Genomic DNA, 17277 nt, shown 5'->3' on the forward strand with positions numbered 1-17277 from the left:
GGGGAGAACATTCTTCGTTTTGTCCTTCCTCTCCTGAACGACTTAAAGGTATTTTATGTAGAAAAACTCTTCATGTAATCAATAATATGCTAAGGAACTTTTCTTTTAGATCTACTGAGAATTGTCATGGATCTTGTGTTGTTTCAACTGTACATAACGATTAAAGGCTGTTTTCTTATTCTCTACCTGTGCAATTGATTTCTATGGGTAGGGTCAGTATTGGAAGTGGAGAGGTGGGATTGGGGCAAACAGGGATCAGGGATCCAGGTCAGAACTCATTAAAATAAAAGAAAGATGAATTAAAACAATGAGATATATTTGTCTTGCATAATGGCATATATTAAACAATGGTGCTTTTCAGTTAAGGGTTGGGAGGAAAATTAACTATAGTGCATCTGCATATTCCAAACCAGTGAAGCCCTTAGAAATAAAATGGAATATGTTATTTTGAAAAGATATCCAAAGGCAGTAAGTTCAAAAGTATGGTGAGGTGACCCCAGCACTGGTGGTGGTGGTGGGGTGGCTGTAGCACCAGGGCTTGAAGGGCAGGATCTTCCTGAATTTGGAGAGAAAAGTGCTGAGGCTCAGCTGCCCAGCTAGGGTAAGAGAAGGGTTCCAGGATTCCTGCCTACATGCACAACCTTTTGCCCGTCTCTCATCTCCATAGGTGGTAGTGTGTTCCGGCTTTTCTCGGTCTTTCTCAGCCACATGGTCTGCAGCACTCAAGTCTCCTGGGGTGGACTTCAGCACAGTTTGGAACAGAGGCATCTATTTCCAGGCATCTGTTCGCAGGCAGGACTGTCTGGACAACTTTCCGAACTGTTCAGGTCACTGAGAATGTCTCTGAGCCCTAGTCACTTCCCTGAGCACACAGCAGCTCCCACCCCAACAGATCTGGGGCACTCTTCTGAGCATCAGCTTGGTGCCTGGAAGTTGTCCAGACCCGGCACTTACTATTTGCAGGGTAGACAGTAACCCTGGCTCTGTCTCTTGCATACACATAAACATATAGTTTGCAGAAAAAGAGATGAAGCTCAAAATCTACACATTCCTAGATGGTAAAACAATATGTCTGGGCTGAGAGTGAGGAAAAGGATGTAGTAGTTCCTAGTCTTACACTTTTAGGCTCGTGGGACCTCAGATACCAAGGTGCTGAAAACTTGAGGTTGGTGTTAACCTTGGGTACAAATTGCTTCAGAGAGCTGAGCCTACTGAGAGGAATCACATAGATATGCTCTCCCTGAGTTATGTCAGTTAAAACAGAGCTGAGGCTGAAATTGGATATGTTCATTAAGTTGGGCAATGATAGCATTAGACGGTTGTAGCAAGTTAACAGGCATTTTCAGGGATGAAAATTGTAAAAAACAAGCCAATCTTTGCAAGAAAGATATTTTCACTCTTTGAGTGATACCTACCCTTCCTCTGTTCAGTCTGTGGCTGGAGACTATTTTGTATGCATTCATTCCTTCTTCGTTCTAAATATTTACTAAGCACCTATTGTGGTGCAAGCGGATCCATGCCCTGTAGACAAAGCCATCAACATGCAGACATGGGCTCTGCCATTAAGGGCCTGACACTTTCATGGGAGGAAACAGACAGTAAACATGCCAGCAAATACATGAGCGATACCATGTTGGTATAAGTGCTATCAAAAATGTTATGCAAGCTTATGGGAAAGAAGGTAACTTGGAGTGTCATACTCTTGTCTAGGGTAGTCGGAATAGAAATATCAGAGATTAGGGATGTCTTCAACTTAGAACTGAATAATGCAATAGACAAAACCATACAAATTTGGGGGAAGAGTTATCATCAGGCAAAATAATCAAGTACATGGGTTTGAGTCTAGAACTGGCTTATTACAGATATGGACAGAGAGAAGGCAAATGGCGGCTTTCTGAGGCAGGGCAAACTAGCAACATGCTCCAGAGAGGCTGCTCATAAATATTCAGGCTGGGTTGGCCAGTGCCAGAGTGAGGGAGGCTGGGCGGGGCGGTCGAGCCGCCTCTCACCGGGAGATCCAGCTCCTCCTGCTGACGTTCGCTCCGGCTCTGGGGCTCCCCCTGGCGACCGCTTTCGTGTCGTTCTCGTGTTCGGAGCCTCGGTGGGGGGAGGACAGCGAAGGCACCGGACGTGGCCCCAGTGCCAGAGGAACAGTCCCAGGAGGCTTCAGCACTAGCAGGACTGTCCTGGGTGCACTAGGGCATCCTCGCGTGCTCGGCCTCCTCGGAGATTAAACGTGCAGGGATGGGGGTGGCGAGACTGTCGCTGCGCTCCCGGGCTCACGCGAGGTGTGCGGGTGTGTCCGTGCGGGTCAACCGGCACGCTCCGGGCGTTTCCGTCCGCGGGCACCGACCGGGGACGAGGCAAGTGAAAGGGAGAGGGTGTCCTGCGGCCGTACGCGGTCCCTCTGGTGGCCCAGACGTCGCCTTCAACTTTTCCTTTCATTTTACCGACTCGGCCTCCGGAGGTGGGGACCGGCCTCGAACGCAAAAGGAGCAGGGAGGGGATGCAGGGCTCGACCGGGGTCCGCGTGCACCCGGTCGTCCAGGCGGCTGCCGGGAGATTTTCACCAAGTCTCAGTCCTGAGCCCGCACACACGCTTAAGCCTGCGGATGGCGGGAAGGCTACGTTTACCTTATAAAACGTAAGGGATGTGACACGAGAGTAAATGAAAACAAACGACGCATACATCAGGAAACACAACAGGAAGGAAAACAGTAAGAAACCAATTGTACTTTAAAATCAATTTGGGAAAATTCTAAAATCATAAATTACAATTCTGAAAGCTCGAAAGCGTACAAAGACAATTATTAGGATCACATTTTGAAATGAAGATGAATGCCTAGAAAACTTGCAAGTGGTAAGAGACCTGAAAAACTCAAGGAGGAAACAGTCCGGAGAATAGGCAAGGAACACGGAACGTCCGTTTTAATGCACTTTTATTTGCCACGTGGACACGTTTTGAAAATGAGAATCTTCTTCAGATAGGAAGATCCCAAAAGGCTCCTGCTGCTGCTAATAGTCGCTAGTGCCAAAGATGGAAGGGCAGCACCCCCATGACATCATGGAGACGAGGGCGCCAGCAATGCGACGAATCCACTCCAGACCTCCTGCCAGAAGTGCGTGGCTGCTCCACCGGTAGGGGGCGGGAGGTCGGCGACACTCCACAAGGGGCACGCTGTCAGAGGCCCCGGGGTCCTGCTGTGTGTCCCCAGGGTGGGGCGTGCCTGCCCAAGGAGGCTGCTGGATGGCCTGTCTGTCGACTTCCTCTACACGGTCCACCGCTCCTATCGGACCTCCTGGCTTGTCGTGTGTCCCAGTCCGAGGAAACGCAGTGGGCTGGGCTCTGCTGGTTTCCGAAGTGCTCCGGACCGTGGGACCGAGCCCGTCTGGCAGGCCGACCCAGCGAAGGCGCCAAGGACTGGAAAGCAGATTCCCACAGCCATCACCGCTGTCGCACGAGAGCTCTACTAGAACAGGGTACACGGGGACAGGCCACGGACCGCGATCTTCTGAGCTCAGGATCGTCGGAGGCTGGGACTCTGACGTCACCTCTGGGCAATCCCAATCCTGCTTCAGACAGCCGGGGAAGTGCCGCTCCATGGCTTCAGCCTCAGACCAGCAGGACGCTGCGAGCGGGGGCGCTGATGGACCAGGCACAATGGTCAGCAGGACACCAGCCTCGCTATTTATGCTCTCCAGGGCTCGGGGCGGAGCCGAGGCAAAGATGACAGACCAAGGGAAAACGAAAGTTTGAGAGACTCCGTAAGACCCAGACATTTCGAATAGAAAAACGTAGCTGAGAAATCAAACGGAAATGAAATAAATGTACAACAACAGCAAGTTCTGAGAACCAGCCATACAGACTCCGCAAAACGGAGTTTTTTCCATATGCTACGATTAAGAGACCGCTGAGAACTAAGCTGGTACGTGTAACGCTTCGGCTCCATTTTCTCAGGCCAGAAGAACCATTTAAAACGCTCCCAAGTACCCGACCGTCCATGGACTTCTAGGTGAGTCAGAAATCACGTCCGCGTGGGTCGCGCTGCGCGCCGAGCGTCCCTCTGTCCCGTGGTCGAAACCCTTCCCGCGGCACCGCGCGCTCAGGGTACGGTCCGCGACTCCAGAGAGGCACTTGGGAACAGTTCCTGCCAGCGTCTGCGGCAAACGGACACCCTAAGGCAACGTGAAAGACAGGGCGCACCCTCATTGTCTGTTTTATGGCCACTCGAACCGGTCCCCGTCTCCACATGTGGATTTGGACAAAATTTCTGACGGACACGCGCGCGGACCCGCGGCCTGGCGTGAACGGTTTCCCAGCCCCACCACATCCTCAGCGGACGCGTCATATATGACTCCAGAGGGCATCGTGGTAACAGCTGTGGCGGGCTACAGAAAAAACAGAAAGACCGTGTACGCCGTTCACGGCCACACACACACCGAAAACAATACGGAATCGGGAACGGCACGTTGGAAAAAACACCGGCAGGCGCCCGCTAATGCGAATGGAAAAACGGCACTAGCGGGCCGAGGACGGAAACGTGTGCCGGGAGGGGCGCTGGCCCCAGACCAAAACGGAGCACGCCACATACTGCGAATGGAAAAACGGCACTAGCGCGCCTCGGGCTGAAAAGTGTGCGGGGAGTGGCGCTGGCCCCAGACCAAAAACGGAAGACGCCCCATAGTACGAATGGAAAAACGGCACTAGCGGGCCTCGGAGGGAAAAGTGTGCCGGGAGGGGCGCTGGCCCCAGACCAAAACGGAGCACGCCACATACTGCGAATGGAAAAACGGCACTAGCGGGCCGAGGATGGAAAAGTGTGCCGGGAGGGGCGATGGCCCCAGACCAAAACGGAAGACGCCCCATAGCGCGAATGGAAAAACGGAACTAGCGGGCCTCGGAGGGAAAAGTGTGCCGGGAGGGGCGCTGGCCCGACCAAAACGGAGCACGCCACATCCTGCGAATGGAAAAACGGAACTAGCGGGCCGAGGATGGAAAAGTGTGCCGGGAGGGGCGCTGGCCCCAGACCAAAACGGAAGACACCCCATAGTACGAATGGAAAAAAGGCACTAGCGCGCCTCGGGCTGAAAAGTGTGCCGGGAGGGGCGCTGGCCCCAGACCAAAACGGAGCACGCCACATACTGCGAATGGAAAAACGGCACTAGAGCGCCTCGGGTGGAAAAGTGTGCCGGGAGGGGCGCTGGCCCCAGACCAAAACGGAAGACGCCCCATAGTGCGAATGGAAAAAGGGCACTAGCGCGCCTCGGGTGGAAAAGTGTGCCGGGAGGTGCACTGGCCCCAGACCAAAACGGAAGACGCCCCATAGTGCGAATGGAAAAACGGAAATACCGGGCCTCGGAGGGAAAAGTGTGCCGGGAGGGGCGCTGGCCCGACCAAAACGGAGCACGCCACATCCTGCGAATGGAAAAACGACACTAGCGGGCCTAGGATGGAAAAGTGTGCCGGGAGGGGCGCTGGCCCCAGACCAAAACGGAAGACGCCCCATAGTGCGAATGGAAAAACGGCACTAGCGCGCCTCGGGCGGAAAAGTGTGCCGAGAGGGGTGCTGGCCCCAGACCAAAACAGAAGACGCCCCATAGTGCGAATGGAAAAACGGAACTAGCGGGCCTCGGAGGGAAAAGTGAGCCGCGAGGGGCGCTGGCTCCAGACCAAAACGGAGCACGCCACATCCTGCGAATGGAAAAACGGAACTAGCGGGCCGAGGATGGAAAAGTGTGCCGGGAGGGACGCTGGCCCCAGACTAAAACGTAACCCGCCCCATACTGCGAATGGAAAAACGGCAACTCCGTATTTCCTTTAGGAAATGGGTGTTTAGTGTCAGTTTGGCAAAAAGGGGCGAGGGGAAGGCTCAAGCCCTGGAAAGTTCTCCCGCGGTGCATCCAAGCACTTTTCTTTTAAGGCACGTTTGATGGGTCGCAGAGCTGCTGGTTTCCTCGTGCGGACTGTGTCTCACACTCAGTGTCGCTCATTTCTCCCGGCAGACGGAAAGTCCGTGGCAGGAATACCGATTGCTCCAAAGGGCCCTTTGCCTTGGCACCAGCACTGCCCTTGGCCGGGTGCCAGCGCCGCTCGATTCTCCAATGGGCGGGTCCCGCGCGCAGCGGCCACAGGCGAACCGCGCCGGGGGACTTGCCTTGGCCCTGTGCCAGGAGCGCCCGGCGCAGCTGGTGCCGTTCGCGATCGCCACGATGGGTTCCCCGAGTCGGGTGTTTCTCGGTACCTGCACCGCTCTATGCTCCCTGCTGACCCAGGCTGGTCCCGGCTCCGTTAGGGGCTCCGCGAAGGCGTTTTGTCAGCCGTGGGTACAATAGGGGCACGGGCCGTTGTTTTTGGTTGCAGTTTCTAGTCCAGCTGGACTAGCGGTTTGTAGGTCGCTGCACGCAGGTTGAGACCGCTGCATGTGGAGCGGTGACAGCGCCGCTCTGTCGCATTCCCGGGGTTGCGTTCAAACGGCCTTTTCAAGCGGCAGCAACCACTACTTGGGGACGCGTTCTTCAGTGGCCGCTCTGTCCCTTGCACCCTGTCCTCGGCTCCTCATCAGCACTTTGCGATCAGCGTCGACTTGACAGTTTTCTGGCTGCGTCCATCGCTGGTTGTGGCAAGAGCAAAGTTCCGCGGTCCCTCCATGCGGTTGCTTTCTCAGTCCTAGGACCCCTAGTGCCGTTTTGACATTTGCAGAACCTGGTTTGTTCCGTTTTGGTCTAGGGCCAGCATCCCAAACCGGCACACTTCTCTGTCATCGCACGTATGTACACCGAGTCTCTCACTGTTCCTGAGTGTCTCGATTTTCTCCGACTCTGCCCAAACGGGTGTGCGTTGTTAGCGATACCGCTAGTGGCCGCCACTTGCAGGATCCCTGTACTTTCGTTTTCCCGGAATCCCGTCGTCTCCGCGACCGCACATCCCGCTGTTGGGCGTCCACATTGGCGCATCGGCAGCACCACGGATCGCACCGATCTGGCCGTTCCGAACCTGCAGCTCCAGACTCCCCGGGTGCGCTGAGCACCGTGTTCCTGGGGGGCAGCACCGCTGCGAGGGTCGCCCCGCCGCTTCTCGGGAGCGTTGGGCATAGAGCTGAGCCAGCCAGGTGGCACTTTTTCTTTCCCTGCGTCCACAGCCATCCGGATCGTCTCTGTCTTGTCCTGACAAACGAGTCTCGTTGCCTGGGCGGGTCGCGTCTCTGTCGCAGGACCCCGCGCTCTCACCGAGTTTCGGAGTCTACCTCCCAGCACGTTTTCATTTCGCCCTGCCTGCGATGTCTTCTTAGTCTCAGGAAGTCACCGCTTAACCCTAACGAGTCAGGGACTGGCCGTGCGACGGTGACGTTTACACGGAGCACGTCCAGCTTTAGGGACGTCTTCGTGTAGGAAACCGGCATTGATTCCCCGCCGCGGTTTCTAACCTTAACTCCGAGTCCCGCGGTGCGTGTGGTTCTTAGTCACGGAAGTTTGTCTTCACACTCGAGGAGTCCCCCGTCACTTATGCTGGTGACTTTTAAACTCCCCTCGAGGTCAGGATGTGCAGGCCCACGTGTCTCCCGAACTGTCGTTTGGACAAATCCGGCGAACGTGATGTTTTGTCATTTGGGTGCACGGGAAGGTGTTCCACCTGCCCCTCTTAGTGGCGGCTCCTGTTCCCTCCCCCGCCCTTTTCCCCGTTGTGATCTTCAGCCCTAATGACATCGATCTTCTGATCATCGTTGGCTAATAGGCCCTCCCCCCAGAAAAGTAAAATGGCGGTAAAGACCCAGATACACAAAACGGCGCCTGAGAAAGTTTCCCGGAAACCCCCACGCAGAAGAGTCCCCGAGCCGCCACTCAACTTCCCCCGCGCGCGCGATTTTGCAGCCAATGAGAAGGTCCCAGCTCAGCTTCAACCCCGCTCGCTCCCCGCCCCTTCCTCCTTAGCCAGTAGGAACCGTCCAGCTCAGCCTAACTGGATATAAAAGGCCACCCCGAGTCCCCCTGCGGCTGCTCCCACGTTCCCGAGGGCACCCGCTTGTTCATCTTGCCTGCCTAATACACTTCGGTTGAGTCCCTGTCCCCTGGTGTGTCTTATTTTGCGCTCGGGCCAAGGTTTTAATTTTCAATCCTCGCAGCTGTCTGTGGAGTCACATCTCCCCAGTCCCGTGTCCACGTTTGACTGTCGTGGTTCACGTGGAGCCAGGTTTTGTGGACACTTGATGGAGCTCAGTGGACCCATCATTGCCGTCTTTCCTTAGACACTATTTCGTTCCTTAGGAAGACCTGCAATACCAAACGTTGTAATAAAAGCCATTTGTCCACGTTTTCTACGAGTCATTCATGGTTCCAGTCATGCAGTCCGCGGCCTCCCGAGCCCCGCAGACGCTTCGGAGTCTGCCCTGGGAGCCCGGGACCCGCTGCAGCAGCCACGTGGGGAGACTCTGCGGGGCAGGGCGGCCTGGTCTACTGGCCGGCGTCCCAGGAGAAGTTGTCCACGTCCCCTCGTCCGGAGCTCGGCGTCCACGCAGGAGTCGCGTTGGGAGTGTGTGTGACCCCGAAGGGGGTCGGCGGGCAGGTGTGCAGGCCGAGAAACGCGATGCGAGGTGGGGGAGGCTGGGCGGGGCGGTCGGGCCGCCTCTCACCGGGAGATCCAGCTCCTCCTGCTGACGTTCGCTCCGGCTCTGGGGCTCCCCCTGGCGACCGCTTTCGTGTCGTTCTCGTGTTCGGAGCCTCGGTGGGGGGAGGACAGCGAAGGCACCGGACGTGGCCCCAGTGCCAGAGGAACAGTCTCAGGAGGCTTCAGCACTAGCAGGACTGTCCTGGGTGCACCAGGGCATCCTCGCGTGCTCGGCCTCCTCGGAGATTAAACGTGCAGGGATGGGGGTGGCGAGACTGTCGCTGCGCTCCCGGGCTCACGCGAGGTGTGCGGGTGTGTCCGTGCGGGTCAACCGGCACGCTCCGGGCGTTTCCGTCCGCGGGCACCGACCGCGGACGAGGCAAGTGAAAGGGAGAGGGTGTCCTGCGGCCGTACGCGGTCCCTCTGGTGGCCCAGACGTCGCCTTCAACTTTTCCTTTCATTTTACCGACTCGGCCTCCGGAGGTGGGGACCAGCCTCGAACGCAAAAGGAGCAGGGAGGGGATGCAGGGCTCGACCGGGGTCCGCGTGCACCCGGTCGTCCAGGCGGCTGCCGGGAGATTTTCACCAAGTCTCAGTCCTGAGCCCGCACACACGCCTAAGCCTGCGGATGGCGGGAGGGCTACGTTTACCTTATAAAACGTAAGGGATGTGACACGAGAGTAAATGAAAACAAACGACGCATACATCAGAAAACACAACAGGAAGAAAAACAGTAAGAAACCAATTGTACTTTAAAATCAATTTGGGAAAATTCTAAAATCATAAATTACAATTCTGAAAGCTCGAAAGCGTACAAAGACAATTATTAGGATCACATTTTGAAATGAAGATGAATGCCTAGAAAACTTGCAAGTGGTAAGAGACCTGGAAAACTCAAGGAGGAAACAGTCCGGAGAATAGGCAAGGAACACGGAACGTCCGTTTTAATGCACTTTTATTTGCCACGTGGACACGTTTTGAAAATGAGAATCTTCTTCAGATAGGAAGATCCCAAAAGGCTCCTGCTGCTGCTAATAGTCTCTAGTGCCAAAGATGAAAGGGCAGCACCCCCATGACATCATGGAGACGAGGGCGCCAGCAATGTGACGAATCCACTCCAGACCTCCTGCCAGAAGTGCGTGGCTGCTCCACCGGTAGGGGGCGGGAGGTCGGCGACACTCCACAAGGGGCACGCTGTCAGAGGCCCCGGGGTCCTGCTGTGTGTCCCCAGGGTGGGGCGTGCCTGCCCAAGGAGGCTGCTGGATGGCCTGTCTGTCGACTTCCTCTACACGGTCCACCGCTCCTATCGGACCTCCTGGCTTGTCGTGTGTCCCAGTCCGAGGAAACGCAGTGGGCTGGGCTCTGCTGGTTTCCGAAGTGCTCCGGACCGTGGGACCGAGCCCGTCTGGCAGGCCGACCCAGCGAAGGCGCCAAGGACTGGAAAGCAGATTCCCACAGCCATCACCGCTGTCGCACGAGAGCTCTACTAGAACAGGGTACACGGGGACAGGCCACGGACCGCGATCTTCTGAGCTCAGGATCGTCGGAGGCTGGGACTCTGACGTCACCTCTGGGCAATCCCAATCCTGCTTCAGACAGCCGGGGAAGTGCCGCTCCATGGCTTCAGCCTCAGACCAGCAGGACGCTGCGAGCGGGGGCGCTGATGGACCAGGCACAATGGTCAGCAGGACACCAGCCTCGCTATTTATGCTCTCCAGGGCTCGGGGCGGAGCCGAGGCAAAGATGACAGACCAAGGGAAAACGAAAGTTTGAGAGACTCCGTAAGACCCAGACATTTCGAATAGAAAAACGTAGCTGAGAAATCAAACGGAAATGAAATAAATGTACAACAACAGCAAGTTCTGAGAACCAGCCATACAGACTCCGCAAAACGGAGTTTTTTCCATATGCTACGATTAAGAGACCGCTGAGAACTAAGCTGGTACGTGTAACGCTTCGGCTCCATTTTCTCAGGCCAGAAGAACCATTTAAAACGCTCCCAAGTACCCGACCGTCCATGGACTTCTAGGTGAGTCAGAAATCACGTCCGCGTGGGTCGCGCTGCGCGCCGAGCGTCCCTCTGTCCCGTGGTCGAAACCCTTCCCGCGGCACCGCGCGCTCAGGGTACGGTCCGCGACTCCAGAGAGGCACTTGGGAACAGTTCCTGCCAGCGTCTGCGGCAAACGGACACCCTAAGGCAACGTGAAAGACAGGGCGCACCCTCATTGTCTGTTTTATGGCCACTCGAACCGGTCCCCGTCTCCACATGTGGATTTGGACAAAATTTCTGACGGACACGCGCGCGGACCCGCGGCCCGGCGTGAACGGTTTCACAGCCCCACCACATCCTCAGCGGACGCGTCATATATGACTCCAGAGGGCATCGTGGTAACAGCTGTGGCGGGCTACAGAAAAAACAGAAAGACCGTGTACGCCGTTCACGGCCACACACACACCGAAAACAATACGGAATCGGGAACGGCACGTTGGAAAAAACACCGGCAGGCGCCCGCTAATGCGAATGGAAAAACGGCACTAGCGGGCCGAGGACGGAAACGTGTGCCGGGAGGGGCGCTGGCCCCAGACCAAAACGGAGCACGCCACATACTGCGAATGGAAAAACGGCACTAGCGCGCCTCGGGCTGAAAAGTGTGCGGGGAGTGGCGCTGGCCCCAGACCAAAAACGGAAGACGCCCCATAGTACGAATGGAAAAACGGCACTAGCGGGCCTCGGAGGGAAAAGTGTGCCGGGAGGGGCGCTGGCCCCAGACCAAAACGGAGCACGCCACATACTGCGAATGGAAAAACGGCACTAGCGGGCCGAGGATGGAAAAGTGTGCCGGGAGGGGCGATGGCCCCAGACCAAAACGGAAGACGCCCCATAGCGCGAATGGAAAAACGGAACTAGCGGGCCTCGGAGGGAAAAGTGTGCCGGGAGGGGCGCTGGCCCGACCAAAACGGAGCACGCCACATCCTGCGAATGGAAAAACGGAACTAGCGGGCCGAGGATGGAAAAGTGTGCCGGGAGGGGCGCTGGCCCCAGACCAAAACGGAAGACACCCCATAGTACGAATGGAAAAAAGGCACTAGCGCGCCTCGGGCTGAAAAGTGTGCCGGGAGGGGCGCTGGCCCCAGACCAAAACGGAGCACGCCACATACTGCGAATGGAAAAACGGCACTAGAGCGCCTCGGGTGGAAAAGTGTGCCGGGAGGGGCGCTGGCCCCAGACCAAAACGGAAGACGCCCCATAGTGCGAATGGAAAAAGGGCACTAGCGCGCCTCGGGTGGAAAAGTGTGCCGGGAGGTGCACTGGCCCCAGACCAAAACGGAAGACGCCCCATAGTGCGAATGGAAAAACGGAAATACCGGGCCTCGGAGGGAAAAGTGTGCCGGGAGGGGCGCTGGCCCGACCAAAACGGAGCACGCCACATCCTGCGAATGGAAAAACGACACTAGCGGGCCTAGGATGGAAAAGTGTGCCGGGAGGGGCGCTGGCCCCAGACCAAAACGGAAGACGCCCCATAGTGCGAATGGAAAAACGGCACTAGCGCGCCTCGGGCGGAAAAGTGTGCCGAGAGGGGTGCTGGCCCCAGACCAAAACAGAAGACGCCCCATAGTGCGAATGGAAAAACGGAACTAGCGGGCCTCGGAGGGAAAAGTGAGCCGCGAGGGGCGCTGGCTCCAGACCAAAACGGAGCACGCCACATCCTGCGAATGGAAAAACGGAACTAGCGGGCCGAGGATGGAAAAGTGTGCCGGGAGGGACGCTGGCCCCAGACTAAAACGTAACCCGCCCCATACTGCGAATGGAAAAACGGCAACTCCGTATTTCCTTTAGGAAATGGGTGTTTAGTGTCAGTTTGGCAAAAAGGGGCGAGGGGAAGGCTCAAGCCCTGGAAAGTTCTCCCGCGGTGCATCCAAGCACTTTTCTTTTAAGGCACGTTTGATGGGTCGCAGAGCTGCTGGTTTCCTCGTGCGGACTGTGTCTCACACTCAGTGTCGCTCATTTCTCCCGGCAGACGGAAAGTCCGTGGCAGGAATACCGATTGCTCCAAAGGGCCCTTTGCCTTGGCACCAGCACTGCCCTTGGCCGGGTGCCAGCGCCGCTCGATTCTCCAATGGGCGGGTCCCGCGCGCAGCGGCCACAGGCGAACCGCGCCGGGGGACTTGCCTTGGCCCTGTGCCAGGAGCGCCCGGCGCAGCTGGTGCCGTTCGCGATCGCCACGATGGGTTCCCCGAGTCGGGTGTTTCTCGGTACCTGCACCGCTCTATGCTCCCTGCTGACCCAGGCTGGTCCCGGCTCCGTTAGGGGCTCCGCGAAGGCGTTTTGTCAGCCGTGGGTACAATAGGGGCACGGGCCGTTGTTTTTGGTTGCAGTTTCTAGTCCAGCTGGACTAGCGGTTTGTAGGTCGCTGCACGCAGGTTGAGACCGCTGCATGTGGAGCGGTGACAGCGCCGCTCTGTCGCATTCCCGGGGTTGCGTTCAAACGGCCTTTTCAAGCGGCAGCAACCACTACTTGGGGACGCGTTCTTCAGTGGCCGCTCTGTCCCTTGCACCCTGTCCTCGGCTCCTCATCAGCACTTTGCGATCAGCGTCGACTTGACAGTTTTCTGGCTGCGTCCATCGCTGGTTGTGGCAAGAGCAAAGTTCCGCGGTCCCTCCATGCGGTTGCTTTCTCAGTCCTAGGACCCCTAGTGCCGTTTTGACATTTGCAGAACCTGGTTTGTTCCGTTTTGGTCTAGGGCCAGCATCCCAAACCGGCACACTTCTCTGTCATCGCACGTATGTACACCGAGTCTCTCACTGTTCCTGAGTGTCTCGATTTTCTCCGACTCTGCCCAAACGGGTGTGCGTTGTTAGCGATACCGCTAGTGGCCGCCACTTGCAGGATCCCTGTACTTTCGTTTTCCCGGAATCCCGTCGTCTCCGCGACCGCACATCCCGCTGTTGGGCGTCCACATTGGCGCATCGGCAGCACCACGGATCGCACCGATCTGGCCGTTCCGAACCTGCAGCTCCAGACTCCCCGGGTGCGCTGAGCACCGTGTTCCTGGGGGGCAGCACCGCTGCGAGGGTCGCCCCGCCGCTTCTCGGGAGCGTTGGGCATAGAGCTGAGCCAGCCAGGTGGCACTTTTTCTTTCCCTGCGTCCACAGCCATCCGGATCGTCTCTGTCTTGTCCTGACAAACGAGTCTCGTTGCCTGGGCGGGTCGCGTCTCTGTCGCAGGACCCCGCGCTCTCACCGAGTTTCGGAGTCTACCTCCCAGCACGTTTTCATTTCGCCCTGCCTGCGATGTCTTCTTAGTCTCAGGAAGTCACCGCTTAACCCTAACGAGTCAGGGACTGGCCGTGCGACGGTGACGTTTACACGGAGCACGTCCAGCTTTAGGGACGTCTTCGTGTAGGAAACCGGCATTGATTCCCCGCCGCGGTTTCTAACCTTAACTCCGAGTCCCGCGGTGCGTGTGGTTCTTAGTCACGGAAGTTTGTCTTCACACTCGAGGAGTCCCCCGTCACTTATGCTGGTGACTTTTAAACTCCCCTCGAGGTCAGGATGTGCAGGCCCACGTGTCTCCCGAACTGTCGTTTGGACAAATCCGGCGAACGTGATGTTTTGTCATTTGGGTGCACGGGAAGGTGTTCCACCTGCCCCTCTTAGTGGCGGCTCCTGTTCCCTCCCCCGCCCTTTTCCCCGTTGTGATCTTCAGCCCTAATGACATCGATCTTCTGATCATCGTTGGCTAATAGGCCCTCCCCCCAGAAAAGTAAAATGGCGGTAAAGACCCAGATACACAAAACGGCGCCTGAGAAAGTTTCCCGGAAACCCCCACGCAGAAGAGTCCCCGAGCCGCCACTCAACTTCCCCCGCGCGCGCGATTTTGCAGCCAATGAGAAGGTCCCAGCTCAGCTTCAACCCCGCTCGCTCCCCGCCCCTTCCTCCTTAGCCAGTAGGAACCGTCCAGCTCAGCCTAACTGGATATAAAAGGCCACCCCGAGTCCCCCTGCGGCTGCTCCCACGTTCCCGAGGGCACCCGCTTGTTCATCTTGCCTGCCTAATACACTTCGGTTGAGTCCCTGTCCCCTGGTGTGTCTTATTTTGCGCTCGGGCCAAGGTTTTAATTTTCAATCCTCGCAGCTGTCTGTGGAGTCACATCTCCCCAGTCCCGTGTCCACGTTTGACTGTCGTGGTTCACGTGGAGCCAGGTTTTGTGGACACTTGATGGAGCTCAGTGGACCCATCATTGCCGTCTTTCCTTAGACACTATTTCGTTCCTTAGGAAGACCTGCAATACCAAACGTTGTAATAAAAGCCATTTGTCCACGTTTTCTACGAGTCATTCATGGTTCCAGTCATGCAGTCCGCGGCCTCCCGAGCCCCGCAGACGCTTCGGAGTCTGCCCTGGGAGCCCGGGACCCGCTGCAGCAGCCACGTGGGGAGACTCTGCGGGGCAGGGCGGCCTGGTCTACTGGCCGGCGTCCCAGGAGAAGTTGTCCACGTCCCCTCGTCCGGAGCTCGGCGTCCACGCAGGAGTCGCGTTGGGAGTGTGTGTGACCCCGAAGGGGGTCGGCGGGCAGGTGTGCAGGCCGAGAAACGCGATGCGAGGTGGGGGAGGCTGGGCGGGGCGGTCGGGCCGCCTCTCACCGGGAGATCCAGCTCCTCCTGCTGACGTTCGCTCCGGCTCTGGGGCTCCCCCTGGCGACCGCTTTCGTGTCGTTCTCGTGTTCGGAGCCTCGGTGGGGGGAGGACAGCGAAGGCACCGGACGTGGCCCCAGTGCCAGAGGAACAGTCTCAGGAGGCTTCAGCACTAGCAGGACTGTCCTGGGTGCACCAGGGCATCCTCGCGTGCTCGGCCTCCTCGGAGATTAAACGTGCAGGGATGGGGGTGGCGAGACTGTCGCTGCGCTCCCGGGCTCACGCGAGGTGTGCGGGTGTGTCCGTGCGGGTCAACCGGCACGCTCCGGGCGTTTCCGTCCGCGGGCACCGACCGCGGACGAGGCAAGTGAAAGGGAGAGGGTGTCCTGCGGCCGTACGCGGTCCCTCTGGTGGCCCAGACGTCGCCTTCAACTTTTCCTTTCATTTTACCGACTCGGCCTCCGGAGGTGGGGACCAGCCTCGAACGCAAAAGGAGCAGGGAGGGGATGCAGGGCTCGACCGGGGTCCGCGTGCACCCGGTCGTCCAGGCGGCTGCCGGGAGATTTTCACCAAGTCTCAGTCCTGAGCCCGCACACACGCCTAAGCCTGCGGATGGCGGGAGGGCTACGTTTACCTTATAAAACGTAAGGGATGTGACACGAGAGTAAATGAAAACAAACGACGCATACATCAGAAAACACAACAGGAAGAAAAACAGTAAGAAACCAATTGTACTTTAAAATCAATTTGGGAAAATTCTAAAATCATAAATTACAATTCTGAAAGCTCGAAAGCGTACAAAGACAATTATTAGGATCACATTTTGAAATGAAGATGAATGCCTAGAAAACTTGCAAGTGGTAAGAGACCTGGAAAACTCAAGGAGGAAACAGTCCGGAGAATAGGCAAGGAACACGGAACGTCCGTTTTAATGCACTTTTATTTGCCACGTGGACACGTTTTGAAAATGAGAATCTTCTTCAGATAGGAAGATCCCAAAAGGCTCCTGCTGCTGCTAATAGTCTCTAGTGCCAAAGATGAAAGGGCAGCACCCCCATGACATCATGGAGACGAGGGCGCCAGCAATGTGACGAATCCACTCCAGACCTCCTGCCAGAAGTGCGTGGCTGCTCCACCGGTAGGGGGCGGGAGGTCGGCGACACTCCACAAGGGGCACGCTGTCAGAGGCCCCGGGGTCCTGCTGTGTGTCCCCAGGGTGGGGCGTGCCTGCCCAAGGAGGCTGCTGGATGGCCTGTCTGTCGACTTCCTCTACACGGTCCACCGCTCCTATCGGACCTCCTGGCTTGTCGTGTGTCCCAGTCCGAGGAAACGCAGTGGGCTGGGCTCTGCTGGTTTCCGAAGTGCTCCGGACCGTGGGACCGAGCCCGTCTGGCAGGCCGACCCAGCGAAGGCGCCAAGGACTGGAAAGCAGATTCCCACAGCCATCACCGCTGTCGCACGAGAGCTCTACTAGAACAGGGTACACGGGGACAGGCCACGGACCGCGATCTTCTGAGCTCAGGATCGTCGGAGGCTGGGACTCTGACGTCACCTCTGGGCAATCCCAATCCTGCTTCAGACAGCCGGGGAAGTGCCGCTCCATGGCTTCAGCCTCAGACCAGCAGGACGCTGCGAGCGGGGGCGCTGATGGACCAGGCACAATGGTCAGCAGGACACCAGCCTCGCTATTTATGCTCTCCAGGGCTCGGGGCGGAGCCGAGGCAAAGATGACAGACCAAGGGAAAACGAAAGTTTGAGAGACTCCGTAAGACCCAGACATTTCGAATAGAAAAACGTAGCTGAGAAATCAAACGGAAATGAAATAAATGTACAACAACAGCAAGTTCTGAGAACCAGCCATACAGACTCCGCAAAACGGAGTTTTTTCCATATGCTACGATTAAGAGACCGCTGAGAACTAAGCTGGTACGTGTAACGCTTCGGCTCCATTTTCTCAGGCCAGAAGAACCATTTAAAACGCTCCCAAGTACCCGACCGTCCATGGACTTCTAGGTGAGTCAGAAATCACGTCCGCGTGGGT

At 57.1% G+C, this 17277-nt stretch overlaps 3 protein-coding genes across 3 annotated transcripts; all 3 read right to left on the reverse strand.

The window, feature by feature from the left end:
• Positions 1-3015: 3015 nt before the first annotated feature.
• On the reverse strand, positions 3016-3780 carry LOC134370445 (annexin-2 receptor-like). Its single transcript, XM_063087553.1, has one exon. The coding sequence runs from the start codon at positions 3778-3780 to the stop codon at positions 3016-3018; it is 765 nt and encodes a 254-aa protein (XP_062943623.1).
• Positions 3781-9633: 5853 nt separating this feature from the next.
• Positions 9634-10398, reverse strand: LOC134370446 (annexin-2 receptor-like). Its single transcript, XM_063087554.1, has one exon. The coding sequence runs from the start codon at positions 10396-10398 to the stop codon at positions 9634-9636; it is 765 nt and encodes a 254-aa protein (XP_062943624.1).
• A 5853-nt stretch (positions 10399-16251) lies between these two features.
• On the reverse strand, positions 16252-17016 carry LOC134370447 (annexin-2 receptor-like). Its single transcript, XM_063087555.1, has one exon. It carries the CDS (start codon positions 17014-17016, stop codon positions 16252-16254), a length of 765 nt encoding a protein of 254 aa, XP_062943625.1.
• Positions 17017-17277: the final 261 nt, after the last annotated feature.

The sequence above is a fragment of the Cynocephalus volans genome, chromosome 2 (assembly GCF_027409185.1).
Source record: "Cynocephalus volans isolate mCynVol1 chromosome 2, mCynVol1.pri, whole genome shotgun sequence".
Classification (NCBI taxonomy): domain Eukaryota; kingdom Metazoa; phylum Chordata; class Mammalia; order Dermoptera; family Cynocephalidae; genus Cynocephalus; species Cynocephalus volans.

Bases quoted from the DNA above. Each gene is read 5' to 3' on its own strand.
- LOC134370445 (XM_063087553.1), bottom strand. From the start codon at position 3,780: ATGTCTGGGTCTTACGGAGTCTCTCAAACTTTCGTTTTCCCTTGGTCT.
- LOC134370446 (XM_063087554.1), bottom strand. From the start codon at position 10,398: ATGTCTGGGTCTTACGGAGTCTCTCAAACTTTCGTTTTCCCTTGGTCT.
- LOC134370447 (XM_063087555.1), bottom strand. From the start codon at position 17,016: ATGTCTGGGTCTTACGGAGTCTCTCAAACTTTCGTTTTCCCTTGGTCT.